Source organism: Dendropsophus ebraccatus, chromosome 6 (genome assembly GCF_027789765.1).
Source record: "Dendropsophus ebraccatus isolate aDenEbr1 chromosome 6, aDenEbr1.pat, whole genome shotgun sequence".
Classification (NCBI taxonomy): domain Eukaryota; kingdom Metazoa; phylum Chordata; class Amphibia; order Anura; family Hylidae; genus Dendropsophus; species Dendropsophus ebraccatus.
The window spans coordinates 11994870-12015569 of record NC_091459.1 but is presented as its reverse complement, the minus strand read 5'-3'; the positions used below and the strand labels follow the sequence as shown (position 1 = coordinate 12015569).

Here is a 20700-nt window from a genome sequence, read left to right as displayed (position 1 = left end):
AGCACTGTGTCAGACTGGAGAGAATACACCACTTCCTGCAGGACATACAGCAGCTGATAAGTACTGAGATTTTTAAAAATAAATAAGTTACAAATCTATATAACTTTCTGAAACCAGTTGATTTGGAAGAAAAAGATTTTCACTGGACAATCCCTTTAACAAATGACATCACAGCTAGCTCTTATCTAAAACTATTCACCCTCTAGAACATTTTACAACATGATAATGGTTACAGGGGGTATTAAATCGCTAATAGGTATGAATAACATGGGGGAGTTATTAGGATTGGAACTTTCTGGAATATATATTTTCTTTTCCTGTAAAATCAAATTAAGGTTAAAAAGTTTCCCAAAGTGACTGTAAGTAATAATGGAAGCAGCGTGCAATTACCAATTATACACAGTGATAATATAATAGAAGTAAATCGGCCTTGTCTCACATGAAAATCAATGGTAATGACACAGGAGCACAGTACAGTTGTTATTCATGTTTCCAAGCAATTGCGTTTCGGAAAACTTAATAATCTTTGCTCCCATTTGACCAAAATTTGTTATAATATGTAATTTACCACTAATCGAGAGACCTGAAAATGATCAGAAGCAGCAGCAGGAACTCTGTTTTGGTTTTCTATGAATCCCCATAGAAATACTCTATTGCTCTGGACAGTTCCTGTCTTGGCCAGAGGTGGCAGCAGAGAGCACTGTGTCAGACTGAAAATAAAACATTTCCTGCATGACATACAGCAGCTAATAAGTATGGGAAGACTTGAGATTTTTTAATAGAAGTAAATTACAACTCTACATAACTTTCTGACAGAAAGAAAAATATTTTTGCTGGACAAATTACGTCTGTTATTTCAAGTCTAAAATAATGGACGTCATTTAGCTGCCTAGCCTTCCCTTAGTACAATAACGGCTGTTGGTACATTATTCTAGTTTGGGGATTCTAATTGACCTTTGTGTGTGTATTAAATTCAATGGACTTTTCAATTTAAGGGGTTATCCAGTGCTACAAAAACATGGCCACTTTCTTCAGTTCAGGTGCGGTTTGCAATTAAGCTCTATTCACTTTAATGGAACTGAGCAGCAAAACCAACACCCAAGCTGGAGACAAGAGTGTGGCTGTCTCTGGAAGAAACTGAACATGTTTTTGAAACGCTGGATAACCCCTTAAATTGAAAAGTCCATTGAATTTAATAGTAAAAACGAAGAAAGAACGATGAAAAATGAAAAAATGTGTGTGAACAACTAATAAAAAAACGTCCGCCGTTTGCAAATGACGTCCGAAAATAATGATCATGTTCATTATATTGACGTCCGCGGTACAAACGTCCGTTATTCAATACATTGTGTGCATTGGACGTCCGTCTTCCCATTGATTTCAATGCACTGCCATTGCAGTCAGTTAAATCGCTGCAAAAACGGACGTTATTTTATACATCAAAATCGGCCATCGTTGTGTGAACATAGCCTTAGGGATTAAATAAAAACAACATATTCACGAAAGACCAATAAAGTAAGAAAATAAGGAAACTCAAAAGTACCTTTTCCTCTGGATTCCTAAATATTTGACAATATAAAATGTGCAGAGATTTTTCTTTTTGTCCTTTAGAATATATATATATATATATATATATATATATATATATATATGGCTCTACATACTACTTTACATTGTTTGTATTAATCTTTTTATGTTTTTTTTTTTTTTCCATTTGACATAAAGAAAATCTATGCCTCCACCACTCTTACTGAGTCGCAATATGATGGACATTTAGTCTATGTAGAAATACTACGTCAGTACAAGGACAAAGGACGTGACTCTGACACGGTTTGGTAGTTCTCATATACCCTTGTGTTTACTTATAGGCCTTCTGGGATATGATGAAATCTAAGTCCCTGGGAACATGGCATCGCCTGCGAGAGAATCCAGACATCTGTGGGAATGAAAGGGTTAGTGAGGTGTCAGGTAATTATATTATTAAAGTTATATACTGTATGCGGTATGGGAAAATAATTCACTTTCTTAAGCTTTTACATTCCCTCTTACAGTATGTCACAACAACAACAAAAAATGCACTTGTGCCCTCCTAGTGGTGGTCATCCTGCCCCAGGTTCAGGTTGGGGGGAGGGGAGCACTTTCCATTTAAAGAGGTTATCCAGTGCTACAATAACATGGCCACTTTTCCTCCTCTCTTGTCTCCAGGTCAGGTGGGGTTTGCAGTTAAGCTCCATTTACTTCAATGGAACTGAGTTTGAAACCCCACCCAATCTGGAGACAAGAGAGGGGGAAAGTGGCCATGTTTTTGATAATTCCTTTAAAAACATGCAGCACAATCACGAAAAAAAAACTAGACTCTTTAGTAGGAAATTTATCAAACATGGCGTAAAGTGAAACTGGCTCAGTTGCCCCGGCAACCAATCAGATTCCACCTTTCATTTTCCAAAGAGTCTGTGAGGAATGACAAGTGGAATCTGATTGGTTGCTAGGGGCGACTGAGCCAGTTTCACTTTACACCATGTTTGATAAATCTCCCCCCATCTGTTCTCTGTTCCCATATAGAGAGGAGAAGATGTTTGTTTATAAAATAGAACTATATAACAGTATATACATCTAATACACCGTCTTTAGTCAAGCCGGCAATAACTGGAACCACACGGGGTGACTGGCTTCGGCATGGTCTTCACCTCTAAACTAGGGGTCCCCAGTGATGCAGGCTCTGGGCCCGCTTCGCTTTGGCTGTCCAGGCATGATGGGAGTTGTAGTTTTACAACAACCGGAGGGCCTAAGGTTCCCCATCCCGGCTCTAGGCACCACCAGTGCTCATTCACCAATACTTCAAGGTATTTTCTACACATAAACATCTATAACTCCCTGGTATGTAACATGGTGGGTTCTCACCTGTAAAAGCATCAGTTTAATGTGTCATTCCATCATTTTTAGCAGCTGTCACATGACCATGTCAATCTCTGCACTTTGAGTAGTCAGTGGTAATAACCACTCATCACCCGCATCACTAGGCTACTCCCATGGGGAACATAAACCAAACCAAGTTTCCAACTTTAATTTTTCAGAGGCCTTTTGAAGCCTTTGTTTCCAGTTTACACAACATACTTTTCATAATGCAATGATTTGCATTGAAATCAATGCAAATAACGGCCATCGTGTTACACAATATATTGAACAACAGCCGTCGAACTAATGATCATGTCAATTATTTCTGGTCATTGTCCATAGACTTCAATGTAATTTTCATTGAAAACCAAGGCTGTTGTCTGATACTCAAAACAATGGCCGTTATACGTTGTGTGAACATAGCCTTAAAGGAGCCTTAAAGGATTGTATTGTCCCCCAAAAGTTATACAAATCACCAATATACACTTATTACAAGAAATGCTTATAAAGTGCTTTTCCCCCTACACTTACTACTGCATCAAGGCTTCACTTCCTGGATAACATGGTGATGTCACTTCCTGAATAACATGGTGATGTCACTTCCTGGATAACATGATGATGTCACTTCCTGGATAACATGGTGATGTCACTTCCTGGATAACATGGTGGTGTGACTTCCTGGATAACATGGTGAGGTCACTTCCTGGATAACATGGTGATGTCACTTCCTGAATAACATGGTGATGTCACTTCCTGAATAACATGGTGATGTCACTTCCTGGATAACATGGTGGTGTCACTTCCTGGATAACATGGTGATGTCACTTCCTGGATAAAATATTGATGTCACGACCCGACTCCCAGAGATGTGCGGGCTGTGGCTGCTGGAGAGGATGATGGCGGGGGATGCTCAGTGTCCCCCTGCCATGATCCTCTCCAGCAGCCACAGCCGCACAGCTCTGGGAGTCGGGTCGTGACATCATCATATTATCCAGGAAGTGACATCACCATGTTATCCAGGAAGTGACATCACCATGTTATCCAGGAAGTGACATCACCATGTTATCCAGGAAGTGACATCACCATGTTATCCAGGAAGTGACAAGAAGTGAAGCCTTGATGCAGTAGTAAGTGCAATGAAAAAAGCACTTTATGTGCATTTCCCGTAATAAGTGTATATTGGGGATTTGTATAACTTTTAGGGGACAATACAACACTTTAATAAAATGATTGGTTTAAAATGTGACAGACAACTGCTCCACTGTTCCTCTGCACAAGTTTTGATAAATCTCCCCCATAACAGTGTTCAGGAGTCCCTGTTTTCCCCTGTGGTTGGTACTTGTTGTGCCCATCAGTGATGTTAAAGGGGCTTTCCCTCAAAAGACGCTCATTACCCATTTCCAAGATGGTTTATATCAGATCAGTCGAGGGTCACTGCTGGGACCACCAAAGATCATGAGTATGTTTGTTTCCAGACTCTTTGTAGGAAGGGGCAGCTAGACATGCATGCTGATGCTCCTCTTCCATTCTCAGAGCTAGAATCTGGTCTTTATATGGTCTTCGCTCCAATACCCAACACTTTTAGTCACCTATTGATGTGTCGTAGGGGAAGAAAGGCATCCAATCCTCCTAAACTTCTAGTGCAGTGTCCCGGAGTGGGTGTCCACTACTCTATTTGTAGCAGGTATAGGTCGGTATCCTGTCGATGTGTATGCATTGCAATAGATAACTGTAGTATGCAACTCCTGCCATTTGGTGTCACTACAGTACACAATTCAGGTACAGCTGCAGGAGAAGTAATGTATGGGTTAACTGTTTGGATTGATTATGTGTTCTCTTATCAGAGATGTTATTTGTAAGCGATCTGAGATCCAATTCCTGTCCAGGGAATATCACACAAAGCCCTCCTCTCACACCCACCCAGGAGTTCCAGATCCAGTTGCAAGGTGTTTCCCCCAATACTAGAGCTCCCTGGGAATGTAAGAAAAGGAGAAGGTTTCAGTGAGTGGAGGAGAGAACCGCCTAGTCTGAAGAGGAGAGAGAGTAGAGACTACAGAGGTTCCTGTGAGTGTGTTATCCACAGATTGCCTGCAAATGAGTTCCAAGAATATGGCTCATAACCCCACTGGGAGCAATGTTATCGCATCCATTATACAGTAAAGGACAGCAGTACTGCGACCGAGGTAGTGGGAAATAGAATGAAAAATAACTACAAGGGAAAAAATAGTGCCAACATTAAAGTGGTCTTCCGAGTCATCACACTTGCTCCCTATGCAGAGAATGAGATGAGACCGCAGTAGTAGTACTGGATAAAGGTCATTAAAGGGGTTGTCCGGCGCTAAAAAATTATTCACAGAATAACACACATTACAAAGTTATACAATCGCGGCTGAGCGGCTGATGACGCGTCCACGTCATCAGCTGCTCAGCTGCGATTGGCTGAGCACAGTTATGCTCAGCCAATCGCGGCTGAGCTTCGGATGACGCTGCAGAGGGCGGCCGGCACTCGGGAAGATCCGCCGGCCGCCCGAAGAAGACGTCACTGCTGAGGATCGGAGACCGTGGTCGGCACGTGACAAGTGAGTATAGCGCACCACACTTCCGGGTACACGGGTGGGGGTGGGGGGACACGGGGAAGGGGGCCATTCACAGACATAACATACATTACAAAGTTGTATAACTTTGTAATGTGTGTTATTCTGTGAATAATTTTTTAGCGCTGGACAACCCCTTTAACATGCGACTTTCAAAAGAAATTTCAAAAGCTCATATTCAAGGGCTGGGAGGAGAGCTGGTCACCATTAGCTATACAGTCTCAATCAGTGCTGGGAGCTGTAGGGTAGCTTCACACGTACCGGATCCGCAGCGGATCCTGGTAGTGTGAAGGTCTATGGGGTCACATACCCGCAGGGTAATTTTCATTCCGCTGCCAGTATGTGACCCGGCCCCTTTAAAGTGACTCTGTACCCACAATATGACCCCCCCAAACCCCTTGTACCTTCGGATAGCTACTTTTAATCCAAGATCTCTCCTGGGGTCCGTTCGGCAGGTGATGCAGTTATTGTCCTAAAAAACTACTTTTAAACTGGCAGCCCTGTGCCCTACGTGAGTGGCCTAGATTGTGTATGCATTAGGCTGGCATAACCTCTCTGTCCCTCCTCCCCGCCCTCCTCATCATTAGGAATGCTCCAGGCAGATTGTCTCCTATTCCCCACCTGTGTCAGCCTGGCACATGGACAGGAGAAAATGTTCCAGTGGCATTCCTAATGATGAGGAGGGCGGGGAGGAGGGACAGAGAGGTGGTGCAAAGTTAGGGCACAGATACGCCCATTGGGCAAGGGGCTGCAAGTTTAAAAGTAGTTTTTTAGGACAATAACTGCATCACCTGCCGAATGGACCACAGGACAGATCTTGGATTAAAAGCAGCTATCCAAAGGTATAAGTGGTTGGGGGGGGGGGGGGCAGATTCTGGGTACAGAGTCGATTTAACCCCTCGCCTACCACAGCCCCCGGCCCAGAGCATACATTACCTGCTTGGCGCCGCGGCTCTGTGTGAGGCTCCCCTTGCTCCACATCAGACAATCAGTGCGGGGGGAGCCTCACACACAGCCGCGGCGCCGAGCAGGTAATGTATGCTCTGGGCTGCAGGCAGCTGAGGTTAAAGGGGCCGGGTCACATACTGGCAGCGGAATGAAAATTTTGCTGCGGATATGTAGCCCCATACACCTCCACACTACATGGATCCGCAGCGAATTTCGCTGCAAACTCGCATCGTGAAATCCGCTGCGGATCCGGTACGTGTGAAGCTACCCTTATAGCACTGTATGTAACACCGCACGGCCATTTTGGTGGTGAGCGGTTCCGTTTAAGAGCTGCAGTAAAAAGCATTTCTTTCTGCAGCTGCATACTACTATCATAAAGTTATGGATAGTCCCACCACTTACATAGCTGTGTAGCTGACAGTTTCCCTTTAATGATTATGTTTACCCTTCATACATGTTACATCTAATAACTCAGAAGAATGACACGTCAAGTATGTACAAAGGAGATCGTAAGCTGAGAGATGTGAGATCTCACCCCATTTGGGGCTCGGGATCAGTCCTCTATACAAAGTGGTGATGTAGATCTCTTTGGCAGCTACTTTGTATTCTTTGCATCCTCTCTAATCTTCTTCCCATCCGTTGCCTCCAAACATTTACTCCCTAACATGTTCTCCTTCTCACCTCATACGTCTCAGGCTCTTAAAATAGTTCCAAGAGCAGGACAGCAGCATCTTCATCTAGGTTGCAGATAATCTGTATCTCGGCCAGATTGCTTTCCCTTACAGATTCTACCAACAGTTAATAAGTGACGCTGATCTGTCCAGCTTCCCCCAGTCAGTAAATCACAATGGTGTCACGTACCGGGAAAAGAATTTAGTCTGAAATTTTCACTTTAGCACAAAATAGCTGAACTACAACTTTAGTTGATAATTTTGTCGCTGATCCTTCAGTCCTGGTCTTATAATAGGCTTTTGGGGTTGGATCTAAAAACGTTAAAAACATTGAACATTGTTAGTGGATAAATGAAATATTGATTTGTACAGCTGTGCTGAACAAACAATTTAAGAATGTGAGAATCTACTACATGGATTAGGATTATGCAATGTTTACACGGAGCGATAATTCGCCCGATGGAACGATTAACGATTTCAGTAACAATGTGTTTTTTATAACGATCAGCGTTTACACGGAACAATAAATCGTTTAAAAAAAATCGTTATTGCGATAGTTTTAAGGTCGCTTAAGCCCATCTAACATATAGGCTGAATCATTGAAAGACTGTTTACACGAAGCGATCTGCGAATATTCAGCGAACAACTAACAACGATTTGAGAACATGTTGAAAGATCATGATGAATGATATCTCGCTCGTCGTTTGATTGTTCGCTGTGTTTACACGATCCGATTATCGCTCAAATGCGATCGTTATTGTGAAAATTCAAACGATAATTGTTCTGTGTAAACGCACCATTAGGCTATGTTCAACAGGGTGAGAGACCGGCCGTTCCGTGACCCAGCCAGGTCACAGAACAGCCGGTCTCTGAAAAGATCATCCTGGCCGATACTGCAGTATCGGCCGGATGATCTTTCACGCCGCAAAGTTCTGATGCGGGCGAATCTGAACGCTCCCGCATCAGAACTCCTCACAGCACACTATGAAGCGTGCAGACGGAGCCGCTCGCTTCATAGTGTGCACTGACAGAGCTTTCTGCGGCCATTATTCACTGAATAGCGCCCCCAAAAAACTGACACGTCAGTTCTTTGCGGCACCGCGAGGGATCCCGGCCGGAGCATATACTATGTGTATATGCTCCGGCTGCAATCCCATAGAAGATCAGGCAGCAACAACGGCCGTACTTTTACAAAAAGATACGCTGTAGTAACATAGCCTTAGAGAGATGAGCAAATTTACAAGGGTCCTATTAGACAAAGTGATTTTTAACGATAAACGATTGCAGATGATTGTTTATCGTTAACCTGAAATTGTTCACCATATAACACAGAACGATAGTCGATAGTTACGACCATTACAACGATTGTTTCTATGATAGTTTACTCCATCTGATCCCAGCAAAAGACGGGACAATTTGGAATTACACTGAAGGATTAGTGAACGAATGCGGAATTACAGCGAACAATTAACGATAATTTTAGGGTCAGATCTAAATCAATGATCAACGACACACAAACGATTTTTATTAGAACGAGATAGCGATTTTCCGTGCAATAATCATCTCGTGTAATAGGGCCCTAATAATAAAGAGGTCATAGCCCGTATCCCTGTTTTCCAGGTGAGACTCGGGCTGTCTCTACCTTCCCCACGGAACGGGAAGACAGCGGCATTCAAATGGAATTCCGCTCCACTCAGCCAGTCAGCAGCTGAGGTGGGTCCCCACTTCGGCAGATGACTGGCTGAGCGGACCTCACACGTCACGACCCGGGTCTCCGCTCAGACCAGGAAGCGGCTGGGACCGAAGCGGCAGTTTGCGGCCACCAGCGCTGGAGCCGGGGAGATAAGAGCATGTTATTTTTTTTATCCTCCCCTTCTCCAGCACTTCCTAAACAAATGGGTCTGGCTTCTCCTTTAAGGCCCTTTTACTTGGTCTGATTATCAGCCAGGGGTGTTGGAAGAAACACTCCTGCGGCCGATAATCGTCCCAAGTAACAATGATCAGCTGTGGACCAGGAAAACACAGATCCTCAGCTGATCGTGTGTTTAGAACATGCTATCAGGGTTATGTGAGGCCAATAATGATAAATGCCAATCAACAGCATGGATATACATATATCTGTGCTGTCCGTTTCCAGATAACACAGCAGTGTATACTTACCTAGTGTACTGCTGCTGTGATCCCACATCCTCTTCTCCTGGTCCAGCCACTGCATCTTCTGGTCCAGCCACTGCATCTTCAGGCTGCTGCCTACTCCAGAATGATTGACAGCTGGTGGAGGCAAGGCCTGAAGACACAACAGCTGGACTGGAGAACTGGAAAAGAGGATGTCGGATCACAGCAGCAGTGCAGTAGGTAAGTATACACTGCTGTGTGACCTGGAAACTGACAGCATGGATATACCTATATACATTCTGTCAGTTTCCATGGATGAACAAACGATACATGGATCGTTCGTACAGCCAAGCTGCTCAATTTCTTGTGCCAGGTAAAGGCACTGCAAACTAATGCTGGTCTCGCTAACTGGTACTCTTTTGCGGCTGCTGTTGCCCGACAGATCATCTTATGTAAAAGGATCCTTACACGGGGGCGCACATGAAGGCTGATAAAAACACTGCTGAAACAGACGCCATCTTCACAGAGGCAGAGTAAGTGAAGTGGCTTTTTTTGCAAAACATGGTGGTAAATGCTACACATGACAAGCGGTTAGGGGGAGGATGAAAGACTAGATTATATTGATTAGGTCACAACAAAGGATTATTAAGTATATTAAAATGTATCTGTACAGGACATCACTCAGACAGCACTGGTTCCTGTATCCTCCCTCTATGCTACTTGCAGCTTTACTGCTCCTTCATAAATTAACCATGAGTCAGTACCTGTAACTACCATAGGTGTCACTGCTGAGCGCAGTCATATACACGTGATTAAAGGGGTTATCCAGCGCTACAAAAACATGGCCACTTTCTTCCAGAGACAAGACCAGTCTTGCCTCCAGTTTGGGTGGGGTTTTCAACTTATTTCCATTGAAGTGAATGGGGCTTAATTGCAAGCCACAACTGAACTGGAGACAAGTGCGGTGCTGTCTCTGGAAGAAAGTGACCATGGTTTTGTAGTGCTGAATAACCCCTTTAAACCAGACTCTTCCTATTGGTTTTGGTGTTTAGTTCAGTAGCTCAGAGTGAACTAGACTCTCCTGATTTGTTCTCCTGGCTTAGTAGGTCAGTACCTGTAATTAACATAGGTGTCACTGCTGTGTTCATCATTAAAGGGGTTATCCAGTGAAAAACTTTTTTTTTTCAAATCAACTGGTGTCAGAAAGTTATATAGATTTGTAATTTACTTCTTTTAAAAAACCTCTAGTCTTCCCATACTTATTAGCTGCTGTATGCACTGCTGGAAATGTTCTATTTTCAGTCTGACACAGTGCTGACATCTCTGGCACTCAAGACAGGAACTGTCCAGAGCAGGAGGTTTTCTATGGGGATTCCCATAGAAAACCTCTCCTGTTCTGGACAGTTCCTGACATGGACAGAGATGGCAGCAGAAAGTACTGTGTCAGACTGAAAATAAAACATTTCCTGCAGGACATACAGCAGCTGATAAGTACTGGAAGACTTGAGATTTTTTTAAAAAGAAGTAAATTACAAATCTATATAACTTTCTGACACCAATTGATTTGAAAGAAAAAGATTTCCGCTGGACAAACCCTTTAAAGCTAAAAAATTCTTATAATTAGTGATGAGCGAACTTCCGGAAAGTGTCTGGGTTCGGCCATAGGCTGTATCTACAGTATGTTTTCTTGGTAGCCCGAGGACGGCAACCAATTTCTCCAGACGTCAATGGACTTGAATGCAGAACATTCGGGTTCAGCCATTTGGCCAATGCAATGTCAGAGAAAATTTTTTACAGGCCATCAGATACAATAAAAGTTATACATGTTATATATCGTTGTAATCGTAACGACTTGAGGAACATATATAACTAGTCAGTTTTACCCCAGGGCGAACGGTGTAAAAACGAAACCCCCCAAATAAAAGAAACGCCTTGTTTGTTTGTTTTTTTCAATTTCACCACACTTTGAATTTTTTTTCTGGTTTCGCAGTGTACTTTATGCAAAAATTCAGCCTGTCATTGCAAAGTACAATTAGTGGCGCATAAAAAGAGGGCTCATTTGGGTCTCTAGGTGGAAAAATGCAAGTGCTATGGCCTTTTAAGCACAAGGAGGAAAAAACAAAAACGCAAAAAGTTTAATTGGCCGGGTCCTCTAAGGGTTAAAGGGGTATTCCCCCCAAAATTATTTTTGCATTAATACATTGCCCACCCCTAGCTTTCCATCTTTCCAATACAAAGTTATTATGGATTCTGCACTGCTTTGCTGTTATCTAGATTCATTAACCCCCACCGAATGCATAGAATCATCAAACCTCAGCCCAACCCGACACGCTCCCTGCTCCTAGCCCCCCTCCCCCTCAGAGCACTGTTGCCCCCTGACTAGGGTGCTCATCTGCGGACCCCCCCACACACACACCGGTCCTCCATCGCCCCCCATCTCAGCTCTGCTACACCATGGCCACCATCTCAGCTCTGCTACACCATCACCATCTCAGCTCTGCTACACCATGGCCACCATCTCAGCTCTGCTACACCATGGCCACCATCTCAGCTCTGCTACACCATGGCCACCATCTCAGCTCTGCTACACCATGGCCACCATCTCAGCTCTGCTACACCATGGCCACCATCTCAGCTTTGCTACACCATGGCCACCATCTCAGCTCTGCTACACCATGGCCACCATCTCAGCTCTGCTACACCATCGCCACCATCTCAGCTCTGCTACACCATGGCCACCATCTCAGCTCTGCTACACCATGGCCACCATCTCAGCTCTGCTACACCATCGCCACCATCTCAGCTCTGCTACACCATTGCCACCATCTCAGATATGCTACACCATCACCATCTCAGATATGCTACACCATTGCCATCATCTCAGCTCTGCTACACCATGGCCACCATCTCAGCTCTGCTACACAATCATCAGGCATAAGCATTGCATGATGGGAAATGTAGTTTCCTATCTTGGATATAGATCGGCTTTTAGAAAACTTCTAACTCAGGAACGGCAGCAGCTAGAAAGACAAGAGAGGGCTCAAAATACTCAGGGGGACGTGGTGAGTAAGACCAGCTAGGTTTGGGAGCATTACATTTTTTAAGCTCTTGGGGGGAATACCCCTTTAAGCCCCACTCGGTTGTGAGTATTGGAACATAAATGTGCGAAACCAGCATCAAATGAACTAGATTCCCCATCTTTACCTGGCTGGCTGCGGCTTCCCCTGGAAAAATCAGTCTCCACTGCATTTTGAGGTTGTTTTCGATAAGACAACTCCTACAACTACAACTACAACTCCCATCATGCCTGGATAGTAGGAGTTTTAGCTTTAGCTGTCCAGGCATGATGGGAGTTGTAGTTTTGCAATAGCTAGAGAGCCAAAGTTCCCTACCGTTTCTTTTTCTTGGCTACAAATTATCATGGGCTGTGGTTGGATTAAATTCGCTGAATTTCACTGGAAGAATCTGGAAAGAAGGAAATGAATGAATTCACAGAAGCGTCCAAACACTTGGAAAAAAAAAAAGACACCATTGCATTACCACCTGCCGCCACTAGATGTCGCTATACACACGCAAAATGGAAGGGGAAAAAAAACCCGAACTTTTTTTTAAATCAAAAAGTTTTACATTTATCAGAAAATGGAGACTAATAGTGTAAGAAATAGTACAGAAGTGTGTAAGTCTATAACTCCTGTACACACGTACTGCGCCCCGGAGCGCACGGACATCCCGGCTGTCACATTGTGTCACAGTTGAAAGGTTAGCAGCTGGAGGCGGCGCCGGGCGGAGGTAGGTGTGAACTGTGGACTCTGCCTGCGGTTATGGTTCAATTAATTTATAGTGCGATATTAATCAATAGTGGAGGGAGGGGGAGGGGCAGGGGAGCGTGCGGTGCCGCTGCGGTTCGTGTGGATAACGCCGCAGTGTAGACAGGCTCTGCTAAGTACGGTACGAGCCAGGCTACTTCCTCCCAGAGGTTCATGAGGGAGTGCCGGGTCCGTGGTAGTATGGTGGGCTTAGTGCTGGAGGCCGGCGGGTGACCGGGGGGACGTGAGGGGAGATTGGGAATAGTACTGGGAGGAGCTACTCACATCCACCAATAGGATGGCTGCTTTCTGAATGAGAGCTGGAAGCTGATTGGTTGACTTCCCTGTAGTATCTCTGTAGGCCAGGGATAGGGGACTTTCGGCCCTCCAGCTGTACAAAACTACAATTCCCATCATGCCTGGACAGCCAAAGCTTCGCTTTGGCTGTCCAGGCATGATGGGAATTGTAGTTTTGCCACAGCTGTAGTGCTGAAGGTTCCCCATCCCTGCTCAAGGCCAATTGTTCCAATTTCAGTTATATTTTACTATTTAGTCACTTTTATTAAACTCTTTTTTAAAGTTTGTATACTGTGTGTGTGATTACGGCCTAATGCTCAGCGCACCTTATTCAGCAATGGCACCCCCTCCCATCCAGGTCAGGGGTCACTGGAATCGGCCCGGAGTCTGAGGTTTTACACAGGCTCAAAGGGAAACGTCAACAAAAATCTTTTCTTTCACATAATCAGGTTTCAGGAAGTTATATAGTTTTGTAATTAACTTCCATAAAAAAAATGTCAAGCATTCCCATACTTCTCAGCTGCTGTATGTCCTGCAGGAAGTGGTGTATTCTTTCCAGTCTGACGCAGTGCTCTCTGCTGCCACCTCTGTCCATGTCAGGAACTGTCCAGAGCAGGAGAGGTTTTCTATGGGGATTTGGACAGTTCCTGACATGAACAGAGGTGGCAGCAGAGAGCACTGTGTCAGATTGGAAAAAATAAACCACTTCCTGCAGGACATACAGCAGCTGATAAGTACTGGAATTTTTTTTAAAATAAAAGTAAATTACAAATGTATATAACTTTCTGATTTTAAAGGAAAACAAATTCTTTTTAAGTCCTAATATGCTTTTATACCTTAGACCATGTGACCCTGTGTCATGTCTTATTATCTTCCCAGAATCATGGCGATAGACTGGATTGGTTTTGGATATGCAGCCCTTTTGGTATCTGGGGGCTTCATGGGATTTTCTCGGAAAGGTAAGAGCGATAATGTTGAATCATGTTTTTTTTTTATTTATTTTGACATTCAGTAGGGAAAATCTACAAATAATCCACAGTATATGTAACTGGGGATGAGCAGACCCATTGAAGTTCAGCTTCGATGGGTTCGACCAAACTGGACAAAAAAGTCAAACATGGAGATGTAGTTTGGCTCCCAGAAAGGTTAAGTGGGGATGCATAGCATAGCAAAGCATTCCCGCTTAACCCTCTGGGGCCAGACTGATCTTACACTGCGCACACTTTAGCAAGGAAGGGGATCAAATGGCCCCATTCCTTGCTGGGGCAGGCGCAGTGCGGTGGGTGACCATCCTCGGTAATATCTTTCTTTGGGACGGGAGAGATAACTGATGGCTGAGTGATTGTTTGGCCGTCAGTTATTGAAGGTGCACGGCCACATTAGCACTTACCTTACAGCGTCTGTAGTTTGGAACCTGAATGGCAGCTGACAGATTCCCCGTAATTTCCTTGTTGTCGCTTTACCTTGCAGGCAGTATTGTGTCCCTCGCTGCGGGTCTTACCTTTGGATTGCTTGCAGCATATGGGGCTCTGCGGGTTTCAAACAATCCAAGAGATATCAAGATATCATTAAGTAAGTAAAATTATAGTTACCGGGATTTACAGCTATGCACTCATGTAGTCGTCTCTAGAGAATAACTGTAAGTAGTACTAGAGGATTAAAAGGGAGATCTTAAAGGAGAAGTCCGGCCATTTTGAAAATCTGGCAGGGGGGAATTTGATCAGGGGTATGCACTTACTTCTCCCTGTGCCTGCGGTGAGCGGCAAGATCGGCCTCAGGTCCCCCACTAGAAGGCATTATCCGGCTGATGGATTGGCGCAGTTACTGCCTGGCTGAGCAGCCAGTCCATCAGCGGGGTCGTGATGTGTGCAGCGCCGGAGATCCCAGAGCCTGGTGGGGGTCCTGAGGCAGGTCCCACCTCTCACTGCAGGCACAGGGAGAGGTAAGTTCGTACTTGTTATCAAATTCCCCCTGCTTCTGACAGCTTTTCAAAATGCCTGGACTTGCCTGGAGTAGTCCGGCGAAATTTTTTATTAAAGTATTGTATTGCCCCCAAAAGTTATACAAATCACCAATATACACTTATTACTGGAAATGCTTATAAAGTGCTTTTTTCCCTGCACTTACTACTGCATCAAGGCTTTACTTCCTGGATAACATGGTGATGTCACTTCCTGGATACCATGGTGATGTCACTTCCTGGATACCATGGTGATGTCACTTCCTGGATACCATGATGATGTCGCGACCCGACTCCCAGAGCTGTGCGGGCTGTGGCTGCTGGAGAGGATGATGGCAGAGGGACACTGAGGGACACAGGACACTGGAGGGACACTGAGCATCCCCCTGCCATCATCCTCTCCAGCAGCCACAGCCCGCACAGCTCTGGGAGTCGGGTCGTGACATCACCATGTTATCCAGGAAGTGACATCACCATGTTATCCAGGAAGTGACATCACCATGTTATCTAGGAAGTGACATCCAAATGTTATCCAGAAAGTGACATCACCATGTTATCCAGGAAGTGACATCACCATGTTATCCAGGAAGTGACATCACCATGTTATCCAGGAAGTGAAGCTTTGATGCAGTAGTAAGTGCAGGGAAAAAGCACTTTATAAGCATTTCCCGTAATAAGTGTATATTGGAGATTTGTTTAACTTTTGGGGGGCAATACAAAACTTTAGTAAAAGTTTTCGCCTGACTTCAGTTTACTGTGTTAGATAAGGAAATATAAAACACTTAAAGGGGTTGTCCAGCGAAAATCTTTTTCTTTCAAATCAACTGGTCTTGGAAAGTTATATAGAATTGTAATTTACTTCTATTAAAAAATCTCAAGACTTCTGCTACTTATTAGCTGCTGTATGTCCTGCAGGAAATGTTGTTTTCTTTTCAGTCTGACACAGTGCTCTCTGCTGCCATCTCTGTCTGAGAGCAGGAGAGGGTTTTCTATGGGGATTCATAGAAAACTGAGACAGAGTTCCTGTCTCGGCCGGAGATGTCAGCAGAGAGCACTGTGTCAGACTGAAAAGAAAACAACATTTCCTGTAGGGCATACAGCAGTTAATAAGTATGGGAAGACTTGAGATTTTTTAATAGAAGTAAATTACAAATCTATATAACTTTCTGATATCAGTTGATATGAAAAAAAAAAAAGATTTTCGCTGGACAACCCCTTTAAACGATAACCTTTAGCGGGTGGCAGGATACGCTATAAATGCAGGCACACAGCCAGATACAGATTCCTTCCAGATGTATTACAATCAGTATCTGACGTGTGCCTGCACTGGGAGCGTGGTGGCAATTTTTTTTAAAAGCATAAAAGATTGTAGTTTAAATTGCCCAGATGAGCTCTCCACTGTATAGTGTTGGTGACCAATAACTGCAGCTCAGGTCCTGTTCTCTTGAATGGCACCTGAGCTGCAGTCACACATCATATCAACACTATGCAGTGAACAGAGATGAACTCCATTCACTGTGCAGTGTAGGCGCTGAACAGCAAAATCCTCACCAACACATATGCCAGGGGTGACCCATACTGGAAATTCCCTCAAAATGGAATCTTATTTTTTTCTGTAAACAAAAGAATTGTGATTTCACTATTCCCATCCTAACCACTGTATTATGTCTCCCCCATAGTTGCTGCAGGCACCCTGTCTGTAGTAATGGGCCTCAGGTACAATCGCAGCAGAAAGATCATGCCTGCCGGACTCTTAGCAGGAATAAGGTGAGTTTATAACTTTTTTCAGTGTTTGAAGGGAACATTTTTTGTTGCACAAATGCCAACCTGGAGGAAACTTGGTGGACTTGGCGCCACTTGAAGGGGGCAGGGTGTTGTGCAAATGCCAGATTTACTACATCTAAGGGCCCTATTTCCACGGGACAATTATCGTTCACCTAATCGTTAACAATAAACGATCTCAAACGACCGCTATTGCGAATTACCTGAAAATGTTCACCCAATTACACGGAACGATGATCGTTACTTATGATCGTTCTAGCAGTCGTCAAGTCATCGCTATTGCGTTCGTCGCTACTGCAAACGACTGAACAACGTCTTATTCCATGCGAACGAGCAACAATAAAAATAGGTCCAGGTCTTATTATGTGATCAACGATTTCTCATTCGTCGTTTAATCGTAAACTGCTATTCAACCGAACAATTATCACTTCGTTCCGAACGATTCAACTATTATCTGAACGATAATCGTCCCGTGGAATAGGGCCCTAACACCTGCAAACATTTTTGTGAGGGTAAATAGCTTCCCTGTTCCCCCTGCTTATCAGGCCGCTCTGTTTGCCGGATATATTGTTACTTCTGGCCACAGCCGTGAACAGCCGATTCACACTGGGGTTTGTGTGGGGACAGGAAGTCACTTTTCTAATGTAAGGGCCCTATTCCACGGGACGATTATCGTTCGGATAATGGTTAAATAGTTCGATAATCGTTCGATTGAATAGCAGTTAACGATTAAACGACAAACGAGAAATCGTTGATCACTTAAAGGGGTCTGCCACTTTATAGTAAAATAGGTCAGTGTACAGTATTGGTAAGTGTACTCACTGTATATACTGACAGCAGCTTCCTGTGTGCTCACTGTATATACTGACAGCAGCTCCCTGTGTACTCACTGTATATACTGACAGCAGCTCCCTGTGTACTCACTGTATATACTGACAGCAGCTCCCTGTGTGCTCACTGTATATACTGACAGCAGCTTCCTGTGTACTTACTGTATATACTGACAGTAGCTTCCTGTGTACCTGTGTAGAGCTAAACTCAGGCTCCCCTCCTCCAGGCTGGGCTGCCCTGCTCTGTGGTGTTTTGGTCTATAAGATGGCCGACATGGAGGAGCATGTGACCAGGCCTCGCCCCCCGAGTGTCCACCACTGAGCCTGTATATGTCTATGGAGGACACAGGGGACAGGGCAGGGTCACATGCTCCTCCATGTCGGCCATTTTATGGACTGAAACAAAACAGAGCAGGACAGCCTGGTGAAGGGGAGTCTGATTTTAGCTCTATGAGGTACACAGGGAGCTGCTGTCAGTATATACATTGAGCACACTTACTAATACTTTGTACTGACCTATTTTACCATAAAGTGGCCAACCCCTTTAAAAAAAACCTGGACCTATTTTTATTGTTGCTCGTTCTCAAATCGCTTGCATCGAATAAGACGTCGTTCGCAGTAGCGACGAACGCAATAGCAACGACAATACGACCTTAAAAACGATCATAAGTAACGATCATCGTTCTGTGTAATTGGTGAACGATTTCAATTTGTTCGCAATAGCGGTCGTTTGAGATAGCGGTCGTTTATCGTTAACAGTTATCCGAACGATAATCGTCCCGTGGAATAGGGCCCTTAAGATGCGTTTACACGGAACGATTATCGTGCGAATTTGCGCGATAACGATCTAATTTGAACGATAATCGTACGTGTAAACGCAGCGAACGATCAAACGACGAACGAGAAATCGTTCATTTTGATCTTTCAACATGTTCTCAAATTGTCGTTCATCGTTCGCAAAAAATTCGCAAATCGTTCCGTGTAAACAGTCGTTCGCCGATTTACCAATGTGTGAGATAGGCTTAAGCGATTGCAAAACTAATTTTCCGTACGATATAATGTACCGTCTAAATGCTGATCGTTATGAAAAAAAATCGTTACTCTGACATCGTTAATCGTACGATCGGGCCAATTATCGTTTCGTGTAAACGCACCTTTAGACTATGAGCATCTCATAAACTTCCATGGTAATATTACTTCTGGTTCACTTCAGCCTTGCAAGGCAACAATAGATGAGCATTTCCCGGCACATTTGCTGAACCTACCCTGCATGTTCAGTAAGACAACCTCATATGGACACGTTTTCAGTTATTTTGAGTATCTGCTGAAAATATATATTGGGTGCTATCATGAACACATTAGTGATGGACCAGACCTGCACAGAGTTAATTTGCATAATATGGAGTTCCTGTATACAAAATAAGTGACAGACCCTATTCAAATCAAAATTTACCAAAGGGTTTTGTCTTCAAGGTCAATGGTCCTTGAAGGGAACCTGTCACTAGGTTTATGCTGCCTTAAATGAGGACAGTATAAACTAGTGACAGAAATGCTAAACAAATCGGTGTATTACTGACATCATTCTGGTCAGCCGTTCTCCTAATATGCAGGAGAATAGGGTTCTTGCCACACCCCTCCTCCCGCCCTCCAGCTGCTGATTGACAGTTGACTGCCTGTACACAGCATGGATAGATAACTGCCAATCAGCAGCTGGTGGGTGGAGTTTTCTGCTTCTTATGAATATCCAGGACTACTGGGCTCATGCACATAATGGATGCGGGGCATGGGGACTGGTAAGTATAGATTCTTTATTATAGTCCCCCACCCCCCTGCTGACCCTGGACTTTCAGTCTAGATGTGACATCACATGTAGCATCCCTTAGTTTCTATGATCATACTTACCAGTGCTTCCCTTTTCCGCAGCATTTCCATGGTCGTGAAGCTGCTACTCAACCTGAGCTAGAGGCCGGCACTTTCCGGAAGAAGCCATTCCTAACAAACTAACTCTATGGATATGGATCAATTTTATACATTTTGCTAAGATGAATTTTGCACTGAATCTTTTTAATCTTCTCATTTGTATTGTAAGAATTTTACATGAGAATGGATTTTTTTTATATTGCTAATTATTCAGCTGGAATGAATCAATAAAACAAGCATGATTAACTTTCACACGTCTGAGTATAAGAAAGGGGCGATGGTAAAACTATAAGGATAGAGGGGGAGATTTATCAAACATGGTGTAAAGTGAAACTGGCTCAGTCGCCCCTAGCAACCAATCAGATTCCACCTTTCATTCCTCACAGACTCTTTGGAAAATGAAAGGTGGAATCTGATTGGTTGCTAGGGGCAACTAAGCCAGTTTCACTTTACACCATGTTTAATAAATCTCCAACAGAGGCCTCAAAATCCACAGCATAACATCTGCACTGAGCTGTGTGTATTTGTCCTTTTTCCCCACTCTGGATATGGTGTGGAATAAAAGGTCAATGTATTCACAGTCATCAGTTGTCGGCCGTGAATCGCTATTACACATAGTGATGCGCAGTCGGTGGGCGATGATTTTTCAGCAAAGACAACAATCGGCCAATGATCGTTTCTTGGGCTGATTGTTGAATTGGCCTGATTGAGCGGATTATTGCTCAGTGTCATAGGGCCTTTATAGTGCTCCCATGGAGTATTAGGGCCCTATCTCACGAAGCAATAATCGTCCGACTCCCTGTAATAAAGACAACGATCAGCTGATGATAGTTTCATCATGTCGTTTAATCCTGGCTAAAAACCATTGGCCACCAGCTGCGT

General features: G+C 44.0%; 1 protein-coding gene and 1 long non-coding RNA gene across 3 annotated transcripts; one reads left to right on the top strand and one right to left on the bottom strand.

The window, feature by feature from the left end:
* Positions 1-1778: 1778 nt before the first annotated feature.
* On the bottom strand, positions 1779-14853 carry LOC138794654 (uncharacterized). The gene is made up of 3 exons (XR_011363482.1): positions 14717-14853; positions 7119-7420; positions 1779-1936 (listed from the first exon to the last, which is right to left on the bottom strand). It is a non-coding gene; the product is annotated as an uncharacterized lncRNA (long non-coding RNA).
* TMEM14A (transmembrane protein 14A) lies at positions 12905-20070 on the top strand. 2 transcript variants are annotated; one of them, XM_069973437.1, is made up of 5 exons: positions 12905-13012; positions 14206-14285; positions 14797-14898; positions 16966-17053; positions 19822-20070. In XM_069973437.1, the coding sequence occupies exons 2-5, from the start codon at positions 14210-14212 to the stop codon at positions 19859-19861; spliced, it is 306 nt and encodes a 101-aa protein (XP_069829538.1). In that variant the 5' UTR covers positions 12905-13012; positions 14206-14209; the 3' UTR covers positions 19862-20070. The 2 variants fall into 2 exon arrangements, with proteins under 2 accessions (XP_069829538.1, XP_069829539.1); XM_069973438.1 differs by lacking the exon at positions 12905-13012 and adding an exon at positions 13119-13171.
* Positions 20071-20700: the final 630 nt, after the last annotated feature.